Genomic DNA, 13,302 nt, shown 5'->3' on the forward strand with positions numbered 1-13,302 from the left:
GCCAAATTAACTTTGACAAATAATAAAATAAAATGATATAAAATTATTTTATGATAAATGATATTTACGTAATAGATATAAAATATTTATTACATGTTTGTTATATTTATATTTGATATTTATACTCACATCGAACATTTTAAATAAAATTATGATATATATATATATATATATATATATATATGTTCCAGCTTAGGAATTAAAGAAAAATAAAGATAAAATAAAGATTTAATTAAAAAATTATTTAAAAATTAATTGAATGTTTTGAAATATTATATATGCACACCTAATATATATAACTCTAATCACAAACATATTAATTGTCAATTCACAATACTGAATTTTTAAATTATTTATGATTTTTGAATCTACTTTACACATCATTGAATAAAACTGCCTACACTACGATTTTCAAAAAATTTTTACTAATTAGTTTACATATAGAATCATATTGATTTATCTTAACATTATTAAAATATATGTGATAAACGAATGGCCAATTTTCCAGCAATTATATTTTTATAAAGTTGAAACTTTTGAAAGAGCATACGCGAAACAATTACACTAATATATTACACACATTTTGTATGTTTGATTATATAGATATATATATTTGATTACACCATGTTTCTCTTAAAATCTATATTCACTTTCGCAAGGTTTACAAACTAGTCAAATCGACCTGGCTTGCAGAACTGTAGAGGAATTTATGGAACTATATTACAAGTATCTGAACAAATAGAGAAATGTAATGATAATACTGTCAAACATATTCTCTCGTTTTTTTGGTTGTATATATGTATTAACTGCATCTAATTTCAGATGGTTTTAAGAATGTACATGGACAATACTTTGATATGGAATGGAAATGGTATTGTTGGCAAAGACAATATACAATAGTACTGGATAGATCTGCCATTTTCGGAGCATACAGTTCATACGATTGACACTCAGTCAACTACAGATAAATACTAATAATCACACCATACTCTTGCATTCTTGACTATAAAAATATTAGATGAGTAGAAATATTTGAAAATATTAAATCCATTATGATTTTTGTGACTTAGATTTTGACAGAATTTCTTATCGCACCTAAATGAGTTCTCTTATTTCGATATTTATGTGTTAAGATAATGTCTAACACATTTTTCTTTTACTATTTGTCTCGCAGTTACCAAAAATTTGCTAAATTTTTTTCTCGTTTTTAATATTGTATGAAATATTATAGAATGATAGAATAAAACATGGAATATTAAATTGTATTATGTCTGCAAATAAATCTAGAGATAAGCAACAAGTTTAGCATTCACAGTCAGATGTCAAGTGAAATATAAGGAGACATACAAATTGTCGATTAAATGTTACTAATCTCAGCTAATGAAATGATAAATAGAAAATCACATAAACGAATCGATCATTACTTCCGAACACTAGAAATATTTCAATAATATAAGCTAACTGTCTGAATCTGATAAGAGAGAGATTGCGTAAGACTTTTGTCATGACTATGATATACAATGACTTATAAATTTATAAATGAAATTTAAGAATATTTTCTATATTTATATATATAATAAATATATATATAACAAACAAACTAATGTGTGTTCTATTACTCTTATCTATATGAAATTATAGCAAAATAAAATATACTTTTTTACGGGACAAAGTTATAAAATATTTAAATTGGGGAAAAACAACATAATTCGGTCATTATTTTTATTTTCGTTTTCAATCTTATATCAATGTATAAAGCAATATTAAAATTTTGTATTAGTAAATCAGTACGTTGGTCGATTCTTGGAGAGAATAATTTTACATCAAAAAATTAGAAATAAATATGAGAGTATAAATAGACATAAAATTACTATAATACATTATATAAAACATTAATTTTCGAGTATCTCTTTCAATAATACAATTTCATTTGAATAAATGTCTGGTGACTAAAATTTATTTATATAACTATCGTTCTGTTGAGCATGATCCTTTTGATAAAAAGAAGAGAAAGAAGAGGGCTTGATTATCACAGGTACAAAACATATATAAAGAAACTTGGAGATTGGATTAAAAGAAGAAATACATTTACATGATTAAGACTACTAGTGAATTCAATATATATATATATATATTATATATATATATATATATATATATATATATATATATATACTATACTATACTATATATACAATATATATATATATATATATATATATACTATTAGCTGTAACATATGATATAGGCAGTGTCATAAGAAATAGTTCATCGGTGACTTATTTCCTGTATCTATTGCATTCTCCTTTAGTATCGAGCACAAGCCGAAAGAAGTATAAGCCTGAAAACTTCCATAAAGTCTACTATCGGGTGCACTATCAAGATAATAGTTTTACAGTCGATGTATTACAAACTACAAAACTTAGCTTACTTGTTTTCCTCAAAAATGCATATGCTAACAAGCATTCGCGTGGAACTTTGTAACATTACATCATTATTAAACAACAGAAATTTAACGCGATATATAATATTTATTAAAGCTTACTCGTTTCCTTCTTTTTTTTTATAGTATCTATAAATGAAATGTAAACGTATACGATATGAATGATAATACGAAAGAATAAGTGCGAGTAACAAATGCATGATATTTAAAATTCTTCATTGCATAATATAGAGAATACTGTACAGAGACACAGACAATACATATCATATATTATTTGTCCGTTACTTTGTTCTAACTCCCGTTTCATTCGACGTCTACGATCAATTTAAGATGCTCTTCCCATTTAAATTACGTTATTATATCATTCACGGCCCACTGGATGTCTTCAGGCAAATATTTCCGCTATTGTGCTTTTTGGAAGAACCATACCATCATGGATAAGAACGAAGCACACAACATTTAAAAATTGTTTGATTAATTACATTCGATTTTGTGGCTTGGTTGTCTGAATATATTTTACGTGTAGGCGTAATCGGTTATCGCGTATAGCTGTTATATTCAACTTATTCTATACAAATACAAAATCGTTTATATTGTCCCACAATACACATGAAACGTCTTACGCTTAGTGTCCGTATTTATATAGTCTAGTCTAAAAATCTCGCGTATAATAATATATGTATATATATTTATATATACTAAGCACGGTGTGTATAAAATTACATGTAAAACGAAACGATTTATATACGCGGTAAGCGACTCGAGGATATAGAGTTAGCGACATTTCCGCGTCCGCGACGACTCGTGTCTTCGCACTTAATATGCTCTCCTGTTCTTGTCAATACGCCGATTATATACTACTGAGAATTTGCGTTATTTCCATACAGTAACTATAATCATCACATTTACTATCGTATGAAAACCGTCGTACGTCTCGACATAAAAATTCAATCATGCAGTGATGTATACTTTTTCTCCTCGTAAGGCCGTATGATTTAGCCAGGCCCATGAATTACACGCGATCGTTCTTTACAAAGATCTTCCAAAAAAAAAAAGACACAAAGATGGTATACAGGCGAAGATATAAACGTATACGAACTTAGAGTTTTGCATATGGATTCCATCCGAGTCGTGTTTATGTGTTTCACTCCTATGTGGCGATTGCGCGTCGAGAAGTATATACCGGCAATCATGCAACTTTGGATTAATTCCTTTAACGATCATGCAGTGAAGTCATATCATCGATTAGACTTATTCACATTAATTCATTCATCATATTCGCTCGTAGATTAACTACTGTTTTCAAAAAAGATTTCATTTCTTGATAAAACCTTACTTAATGACTTAGATATATATATTTATATAGATTTATGTATATTATATGTCCCCATATGCGGATGTGATGAGATAGAGAGATAGAGATAGATAGATAGATAGAAAGAGAGAGAGAGAGAAGGGACATGAAAAAATGACGACTTTTGCGGGAAATCACAAGAGAAAGACGAAGGAGCGTAAGAGACTCGCAAGGAGAGATGCTCATTTTGATTTTTTTTCCAGCCAACTCGCCGCAACTTTATCTCTGCACTGTGTTTATCACGTCCTTTATCGTGTTCTGTACGTCACACAAGAGTCTCGTATTCTCGGTGATGTTGCGCGTGCCGGCCGCCCGTAACTGCCTCGCCTGCAGCTCGAGTCGGGTGAGCAGATCGCGGAATTGGAATCTTGCGTGCGGCGCGATTGCCGTGTCTGTTAGATTGACGCACATGCCGTGTAGCAAACCGACCTTGTCGGACAACTGTAGCCAGCTGGCCATGACGATGGTCGGACTGCCCTTTAGATTCAGAATACTGTTTTCTATGACATTCGAGATCTCCATCACGCTGTGCTTCGCCCCTTTCGTTGATTCGCCGCTAGTCTGTTTGCCGCTGTCATCGTCATTCTGCGACGATGATTTATTGCAGTTTGGTGTAGCATATATCGAGGAACCGAAATGTTTGCTAGAAGATCCGAGCGGCTTCAGCGGTTTGGCCGGTACAATCGGTTTTTCCATTTCCAAGGTTACCGAAGACGATGAAGTTGGAGGCCATATTCGCGGATCGCCCTTGCTGGTTGAGCTCCTAGTCGAGGCACCGCTGTGATCCTCTGGTGAATCCTCACTCGCAACGTCGCCGACGTCTTGCTTGTTACTCGTCCCTCTAACATTTAATTTAGGACTAAGTGGTTGGTTATCACAAGAAGCCTCTTTATTCTCCCACAATTTCTTTAGGCTACTAATACTACCAGTACTGCGACGCTTGTCATCATTCGCGTCATCCACGCCGGATGATGAATCGGCTGAATCCGCGACGTTGCTCCCCTGTGTGCTGTCATCGAAACGCGACGATTTGCTCTTCTCATCTGCCGTAACCTTTTCCTTATCGGCATTATCTACCTTCCGCAGCCGTGCCTTGAAATCGATTATCTGACCGTCCGGATTTTCCTCTTTCTGTGGATTATTTCTTTTATCTACCTTTTTCAATTTAAAACCTACGCTAGTGGCACTCAGTACGTGGCCTTCAGTAATCGGTGAGGTCATTGGGATCTCCTTGTAATTGCTGTTCCTTTCAGGATGTACATTTTGCACACTCGTGTGAACGTGTTCCTGAACGCTGGACACGTCGTTGCTCTTCAATACCGAGATCGCGTACTCGCTCGGGACGATATGCTGTTTACTGGCGGGGTCCATGCTGAAACTGGCGCACAACTCGGATAGGAGCTGCGACGCCGGGTCAAGCGGCGCCGCCGATAAAGGTGCGCTGCTATTAGCAACACTGCCACTCTTTTTCGCGGGACCGCTACCACCGTGCTTCATGTCCGCGCTCTGTTTGATCTCATTGATCAACTTGAGCTCCAGCATCTCTTTCATGCCAGGTTTGGACTCAAAAGTATCGGTGGTACCGGTACCGCTTACGGCACTATCGATGGGCGGTGGCGGCGGCGGGGGCGGCGGTGGAGCTTCCTCAGGGGCCGCGATCGTTGCATTTAACGATTCCGTTTTAATCGCGCCGCCGCTCGTTGTCTCCTTTGGCCTATAAATTAATTTCTTTTCTTCTATAGATTTACCAATGCTGCCGCCACCGCCGCAGTGCGCGTCGCTGGAAACGGAAGTAGTCGTTTCCCGGCGTCGCAGATTCACGCCGAATCGCGAGCTAGCCTCCTTCACCGACGGTTCCGCATTTCTCACATCGTTATTCTTATCATCCTGATCGTGATCGCTGACTTCATCTTTGCTCCGCCATTCCGCTTTCACCTTCCTGAGACCAACTGGTGAACTTGCGATCTTCGTATGAGAATACATTTCGGTGCATGGTAACGCTGTCGCCACAGGTGGTGGCAAGTCACAGTGATCACCAAAAGCTTCATCCGGAGGTGGCGGCAAATCCACTGGAGGTGGCGGAAACTCCAAATCGGCCAAAGTAGGTTGAATTGATCTTGATGGACTGGCGGTGCGGAAACTAGTATTGTTTGGCGCTCGGAAAGTCCGCAGGCCGATCCCCTCTGTGTTAGTCTTTCGAACACCTACAGCACGACTGCGTGGTGAGTTCGGTGGTTGATAGGTGTTCACTACTCCACTCGAGGAGTTGCTGCGCGTCATCTGCGGTTGACTGCGAAGATTATTCTGACGAGGTGAGAGGGAACGATGCTGAGGGATCGCGTCGATGACGCTCGAGGTGATGATATCTTGCTGCTGCTGTTCCATGACTGCGTTGGATAGAGAAGCTGCGGTGGCGTTCTCCTGATTCGGCGGCATGCCGCTTTGGCGTAAGGACTCCAAGTATGCCCCTATTCTGGCTCCTTTCGGCAAGGTACCGTATCGATTGATCGCCCTCTTAACATTTTGCACCTCCAGCGCACCCACATGTACCAGCTGAAATATTTATTTTCACTTTAAATCGCGAGATCATTCCTTCGGATCAAACATCGCAAGTTATTCAAGCAGTGCTAAATGTATTTACCATCGAAATGGACTTTATTTTGAAATTCAACATAGGCATATAGAAATCATTACTGTATTTGATTTCTGCTAATATCTAACGTCACACGAGGAAAAAAGGTTCATGTGTCTAGTATTGATATAACTTTGAAATTGTGGCCGCTCAACGTAAGATCATTGTACCTTCTGAGGCAGTACTTCCTTAGACGTGTAAGGTCGAGATTTAATTTGTTTCTGATTGCATGGTAAGTTGGATACTGGTTCCGGCGAGGTTGACGGTTGAGGAATAAAGTTATGTTCTGCTGTCCCTTGCGACCCATCTCCATCGTCGTCCATATCGCAACCTCCTGTAGTAATTGACTGTGTAGCCATTGTCACGAGATCACGTGTGATACCTGAGTCGCCATTTAATAAAGTGTACTGTATACAATCTATAGCTAACATATCTCTCCAGCATGTAAGCGCAACGCGTTAGAGACATTTCTGGAGGAAAGCTAAGAAAAGAATATTTGCGGCGCCTATCAATCTTAATTTCTGCTTTTCCTTCTCGTCATACTTTACTCCATTCATCCTAGGGTCATTCTCCTTTAATCGACATTCAATTAACAGCAGATCCTTAATCATTGTAATCCTGTATTGTTAGCTAAGAATGTCATGACGTCGTTGACAATGAACGATCAATGAAAATGAGAAACAGTATTATGACGTATGTCGGTTTTAACTTGCTAAATGATTCGTTATGATATATGTATGAATAAAAGCTTAGTAAACTCACGTAACACTGCTTGAACACAGTTGAGTTTTACAATATAAGATGACAAAATCGACGAAATGATAACTAATGCCGTTGCGCAGGCGAATCTTTCAATCTTTAGAATAAGATTAAATGAAAAAAATAAAAAATATGATACATATCTAGGAATCTAAAACCAAAGGAAAAAGAAAATAAAGTTCTACTATCTCTGCATAAACGAATATCATGCATGAGTATATATGGAACTTGTTGGGTTTGTAACTCAGTATGATAAAGATAACATATGTAACGTATCGTCTCCTATTCGTATAAATGGGAACGAAAAATTGTAGCTACAATTTACAGTATGTACGAGATGCAGACACTCGAAAGTATGCATTAATAAAATATATCCAAGTACTATTATATATACCGGAAATTAGTATTCGGCGTTTATTCAACATACAAGTATACATACTGACTCGAGGAGAATGACCCACATTCATGAAGCTGTAAATCACTGTAGGCGAAAATGCATGTCAAAATTAAACTTAAAATCAACTGAAAGTTAATAAAAGAAATCAAATGAAAGCAGCATTCGTGCATTCGTCATTACACTTGGTTTGATATAATGGAATACCTTCAAAAATCTTATCAATACCATTTAGATCTGTGCCATCATCAATCGTCATAGTGCTCACTTCGACATTTTGCTGGTCTTGTTCTTGGTAAGCAGAATCACGAAAAGAACTGCACGATGATAGCAAGCTGTGTCACAAAAGACACATAATTTTATTATATACTGAATAATGATGCTCAGGATTTATAGATAAAAGGATAGTATACCTTGTTCGCTTGGGAGGTGCTGGTGCTTGCTTTCCCTTTTTATTAGTAGATCTTCGCATTTGAACCATATTGCTATTACTCCTACTTGATAAACCACCCATAAAAGTACTCAGCTTGGCAACTGAACTGGCTCCTTCTATGTAAAATATATTGTAAAATATATGTAAAATATTTTTATTCGATAAATTACACTGTATCACATAATTTTATAATATAAAATATGACATTGTGTGTGTGTGTGTGTGTATGTGTATGTGTGTGTGTGTGTGTGTGTGTGTGTGTGTGTGTGTGTAAATAATTTCCTTCAAGCAAATGAATATTATATAAAATTATACCACGATATTCTCCGGAATTCATATTAAAATTAAAAAAAGTTTCAATAATTTTTTTTCATCATTTTCATCATATGACAAAGATTATAGTTATAGTTTATACCTTCTATTTAATGTTAATCATATGGCATGTTATACAACGGTTAAATCATTAGTCAATATCTAACATTAATTATTACCTTGCGTGATACCGGAAGAAGGTAATTGCTCAGATACAAGAACAAGCCCGTGTATATTTCCTGTACTTCCAGTCTGTGATTTTTTGTATGTTAGTAAAGGAATCTCTCCTCCACCTTGCAGTTGCTTTTCTACCTCTGGAACATGTATAAATCAATAAGAACGCACAATTCTTTATGCAAAATTAATTATCTGAAATAATCTATTTACCTTCGGTAATACTTGATTCTTGAAACATATTTTCTAACGAATGGTGTATTTCCTTGAAAGTTGGTCGATCTGCCGCTGACCATTGCCAGCACTGACGCATTAGATCATAAACTTTCGGTGGGCAACCAGGTGGACACTCCATTCGATAGCCTTTTTCCAACATGTGATAAACGTCAGTCAGATCGACACCGGGATAAGGGGACATTCCATAGGTAGCAATCTCCCACAGCAAGATACCAAATGCCCAGACATCAGACTATAAAAATCATCAATCAGTATTTATAATTCGAAAACATAGTAATTATACTTTTTAATGATATTTGTACCTTTGTAGAAAATTTATTGTACGCTAGACCTTCTGGCGCAGTCCATTTTATAGGAAATTTTGCACCGGCATGAGCTGTATACGTGTCGTCTCTCATAAGACGGGCTAGACCGAAATCCGCAACCTTGACAAGATGATTCTCACCAACTAGGCAATTCCTGGCTGCCAGGTCGCGATGAATAAAGTTTCTGCTTTCTAAATAACTCATGCCACTTGCGATTTGTGTAGCCATATGCATCAGAACCACGGCATTGATTTGATGCTTATTCTCGTTCCGCAAGTAATCTAAGAGATTTCCCTTACTCATAAATTCCGTGATGATATAAAAGGGTGGTTCGCGCGTACACACTCCCAACAATTGTACCAGATTTCTGTGTTTCATCTCCTTCATAATGGCCGCTTCTTCTAGAAAGTCTTTCAGTGCCATTGTATCCTCTTTCAGCGTTTTAACCGCTACAGTCATATTGTATCTCTTCCAGACTGCTTCATACACATCACCATATTGGCCACCTCCTAATTTATGCCTCATTACTATGTCCGTCCTGTTGATTTCCCATTCATCCGGCTCTGGACTTAACGGAAAGACGGTAGGCTTGTTATGCTTTGGTGCAGGATAGAGCAGTTGCGTGATAAGGCCGTCGGCAAGCATTGAATGATGATGCACTAGTTCCGCCAATGTATTGAATTTACTCTCTGTTGTAACAAACATTTTCGATTCGCTATCCTCATTGATTCTGTAGTGATATACCCGTCCCTCATATCTTAAAGAGATGCTACGTTGACCGGGACTACTTTCTGATTCCCGCACAAGAAAACTACCGTTTATTCCCGAACTCAGTAGATATTCTGCAGCATTCCTAGATATCCTTCCATGGTACCAAGAATGTTTTTCTAATGAATTTACGGGTGTCACATAATTCGATGGTACCCATCCTACTTGCCCGGTGCTCGAGTGAGCTTCGCACCATTCTCCACTTTTATTATAACTTAGGATACGAACTTGTTCACCTATTCAAAAAAATTAAAAAATTAACATTTAAGTTATATAATATTTATAAATGGTCGGTAAATATCTAAAATATTGGACAAAATACATTATATAATATTTAATAAAAAATGAATACCTTTTTTCAGACTAAGTTGATTCTCCCCACCAGCTTGAAAATCATACAAGGCGACAAATAATTGAGGATCATCTTCTTCTTGTTGTGTTAAAAGATTTTCTTTGCTAGTCCATCTGCATAAAAACAAAAAATATTATTTCTAGAACTACTAGATTTTATGTTAGAGATAGAGAATTGTTTAAAGATTACAATTATTAAAGATAGCAAATATGTAAGTGTCGGTCCACAATAAATGATTTAAGCTTTAAGAAGTAAGAAATTGACCAATTATAATCGAATATGAAAAGAATAATCGACTATGATTGGTCAATTTCTTACGACTTAAAGATTAAATACTTATTGTGGACCGACACTAACAATCAAGGCAATTGCAAGATTCTAAATTCATAGAAAGTATATATAAAAAAAAAAGTATAAAAAATGATAACCTAACAAAAATTTTCATGTTATGTTTAAAAAATATATACATTTATAAAAACTTTTTTATAATCTGACTTTGTAAGAATACAAAGACTATCTATTATGTAAGTATGACATATGTTACTTCAGACTTTAAACAGTAAACTGACCTATTTGCTGCTTCCAGGAGTCCACTAGCGGATACACTGGCATGTTGAACATTCGCTTGTTGTGAAATTGATTGAATACTAGAACCACTTGGAGGATCACCTTCTGGCAATGCTGGAATGTGAGGTAGAGGTCTACTTTGCAAAAGCGCCTCTGCAAAAAAAGAATAAAAAACATTTTTCTTTATAACCTTCAATATATTGAAAGACTTGCAATAACAGCAAACTCAGAATAATTATCTATGTAATAACATGAGGAAGATCTCATAATTTATATTCAAGATACTTAACATACAATGAAGATGATTAACTTAGTCATATCTAAATGAAGTTTCACATAATTTTTAGTTTGTATCTTTTTTTTCCATGATATACACAGATAGACATACATATTATATTATAAACTCCTTATTTGGCTAATGTCCATATTCATCAAGCAACATGTGGCAATATGGACATTAATTCACATTGACTATATGCTAAAAAACATCATGAGATCTTTTTTTAAATATTACTTTCTCACTTCGGTATTAGTTTGTAAAAGTCTCAAGTCATGCTGTATCAAGTCAGAGAAGCACTAGCCAGTCATGAGAGAAGCATGCCAGTTTCACCCTGAGTAGTAGAACTATCATGCCAAGATGTAGTGGCACACGCTAGAAGTACTCGAATCAAGTGATGCAAGGAACGTAACCAAGTAATATGCGTATTCTCACCGCTGTGCTCGGTGAATATGTTAGAGCCTATGATCCGTGTATCCTTCAGGTTCCTGGGTTGCTTGCGCGTCTGCCGCACGGTGGAACCGGCGGGGATCACCCTATCCTTGGTCTGCTGAGCGCCCATAGCGTTGATCGCCGATTACCGTACCATGCCCCTCTAATCGTGAATACCCCTCGACCTGGCTCTGCACGCGGAACCTACCGCAGCTCTTGTGTGGTCGCGGGTTTCCCGATCCCCCTCCCTCGGTCCCCGGCCACCCTCGCGCGCGCCTCACTTCCGGCACTCGGCGGGCGCCGGCGACATCGTCGCCGTCGTCCTCGTCGTCGTGTCGTCTCGTGTCGTCTCGTGTCGTGTCGTACGTCGTCCTCGTAGCCCGATCAGCGCGTGACACCGCTCCGGCAGCGTCGGCAGCGCGACCCACCCACCCGATCGAAGCGCAGATCACAGTGCGGGCCGCGGTGGAGCCATTCACATTTTTACATGTCAATTACCGCTCTCTCTCTCGCTGCCCCTCGCCATATTTGACAGCTTTTGACGTCGATTATTTAGTTTGTCGGTGCATTGCTGTGCGGCAGCACGACGCTGGGCGGATTCTCATGCGGTGCGGTGCTCCCCGCAGGTTGCCCTCGTTCGCACGTTCTTAATTCCGTGCCGGCGGACCTTCGCCGATATTTTTCTGCACTCCCGAAAAATGTACAATCATACAAACTGGTCCCGAAATTCGAGCCGACGGTTATCCTCGCAACGAATTGAAGATTTTTTTTATCAATCTACTTTTCAATCCTCGTCTCTTTCCTCGTTCGTTCACTCTTTCTTCTTTCTTCTTTGAATTTGTACAATTAGTTTGAGCGCGAAAGATTTAAGCTACTGCAACTGGAAAAGAGGAATCTATTAGAAAGCTAAAAATATTTGGAAATCGACCACAGGACTGCTAATGTCATTTTTTAAAGTCTCGTTCTTCGCAATCAAACTTTTCATTCTTTTCTTTTTTTCTTTCTAATTATGCACCGATTTCATTTTAAGTGCAGAAAGTATAATATGCAACTGCAAAGAGCAGATCGTAAACGTGGATCTGAATAGACATTTCATGATTCATACTTCACGATAAATACGGAAACAAGTGGAAGATAACTAAGATCATTTCAATCAAATTGTAATTAACTTCAGTTTATTTCACTTCATTAATTTCAATTTAATTTGCGCTTTATCTTTTTTTTAATTCTTAGAAAGAATTAAAACAAGATGGAAAGTAAATTAAGCCGAAGTAAATTAATCTATTGATAGAAATAGAAAAGAATTACTAAAAGAATTTAATTATTTCTAATAATATCCTTTTTCCTTATATGAATAATTCTATTTATACTAAAAAAATAGTGAAAATTGTTAAAATAATCAGAGTTTGATTGAAACCGATTTCTGTATATTTCTATCAATGTCTATTAATTTCAATCTTGATTTTATTTACTCCATTTTTTTTTCAATCTTTAAAAAAAAGAAAAGGTAAATTAAATCGAAATTAAAATTAATCTAAATTTCTAAAAATATACATAAGCGCTTAATTAATTTACATCTTATTTATATCATTTTATTAACACGGATGGAATTATTAATTCTCTTCATTCAACATATAAAAACGAAATGAAACAAAGAAATTAAGGAAAATTAATTACAATTAAAAAATCTGTTTCTGCCGGTTAAATTAACGGTCGATTAAGTTAATCAGAATTTAATCAAAGTTACCGCGATGAATCCTTAGGGCAAATGTTTATAGATTGAAAATGGCGAATATGCATTGGCGATCGCATCTCGTGTGAATTGTATATCCCACGACCGGATGCGACTATTCAAAGCTGATC

The 13,302-nt window shown here is 36.5% G+C and overlaps 1 protein-coding gene and 1 long non-coding RNA gene across 5 annotated transcripts; one reads left to right on the forward strand and one right to left on the reverse strand.

The window, feature by feature from the left end:
* Nucleotides 1-101: 101 nt before the first annotated feature.
* On the forward strand, nt 102-2,049 carry LOC105433809 (uncharacterized). Its single transcript, XR_968548.2, has 2 exons — nt 102-748; nt 823-2,049. It is a non-coding gene; the product is annotated as an uncharacterized LOC105433809 (long non-coding RNA).
* Nucleotides 1,709-12,230, reverse strand: Abl (tyrosine-protein kinase Abl). 4 transcript variants are annotated; one of them, XM_011638360.3, is made up of 10 exons: nt 11,443-12,230; nt 10,733-10,883; nt 10,164-10,276; nt 9,041-10,047; nt 8,715-8,970; nt 8,507-8,641; nt 7,996-8,131; nt 7,811-7,917; nt 6,600-6,811; nt 1,709-6,350 (listed from the first exon to the last, which is right to left on the reverse strand). In XM_011638360.3, the coding sequence occupies exons 1-10, from the start codon at nt 11,567-11,569 to the stop codon at nt 4,017-4,019; spliced, it is 4,578 nt and encodes a 1,525-aa protein (XP_011636662.2). In that variant the 5' UTR covers nt 11,570-12,230; the 3' UTR covers nt 1,709-4,016. The 4 variants fall into 4 exon arrangements, with proteins under 4 accessions (XP_011636662.2, XP_011636661.2, XP_011636664.2 ...); XM_011638359.3 differs by having other exon boundaries at nt 7,790-7,917; XM_011638362.3 differs by having other exon boundaries at nt 6,600-6,763; nt 11,443-12,229.
* Between the last annotated feature and the right edge of the window lie 1,072 nt (nt 12,231-13,302).

Source organism: Pogonomyrmex barbatus, unplaced genomic scaffold (genome assembly GCF_055798465.1).
Source record: "Pogonomyrmex barbatus isolate J1 unplaced genomic scaffold, ASM5579846v1 scaffold13, whole genome shotgun sequence".
Taxonomy (NCBI): Eukaryota; Metazoa; Arthropoda; class Insecta; order Hymenoptera; family Formicidae; genus Pogonomyrmex; species Pogonomyrmex barbatus.

Coding starts and splice junctions, on each gene's coding strand:
- Abl (XM_011638359.3), bottom strand. CDS start 11,569: ATGGGCGCTCAGCAGACCAAGGATAGGGTGATCCCCGCCGGTTCCACC. Junction 7,918..7,995: donor GCACCTCCCAAGCGAACAAG/GTATACTATCCT, acceptor TTTGTGACACAG/CTTGCTATCATCGTGCAGTT. Junction 6,812..7,789: donor TATTGATAAGATTTTTGAAG/GTATTCCATTAT, acceptor ATGGCGACTCAG/GTATCACACGTGATCTCGTG.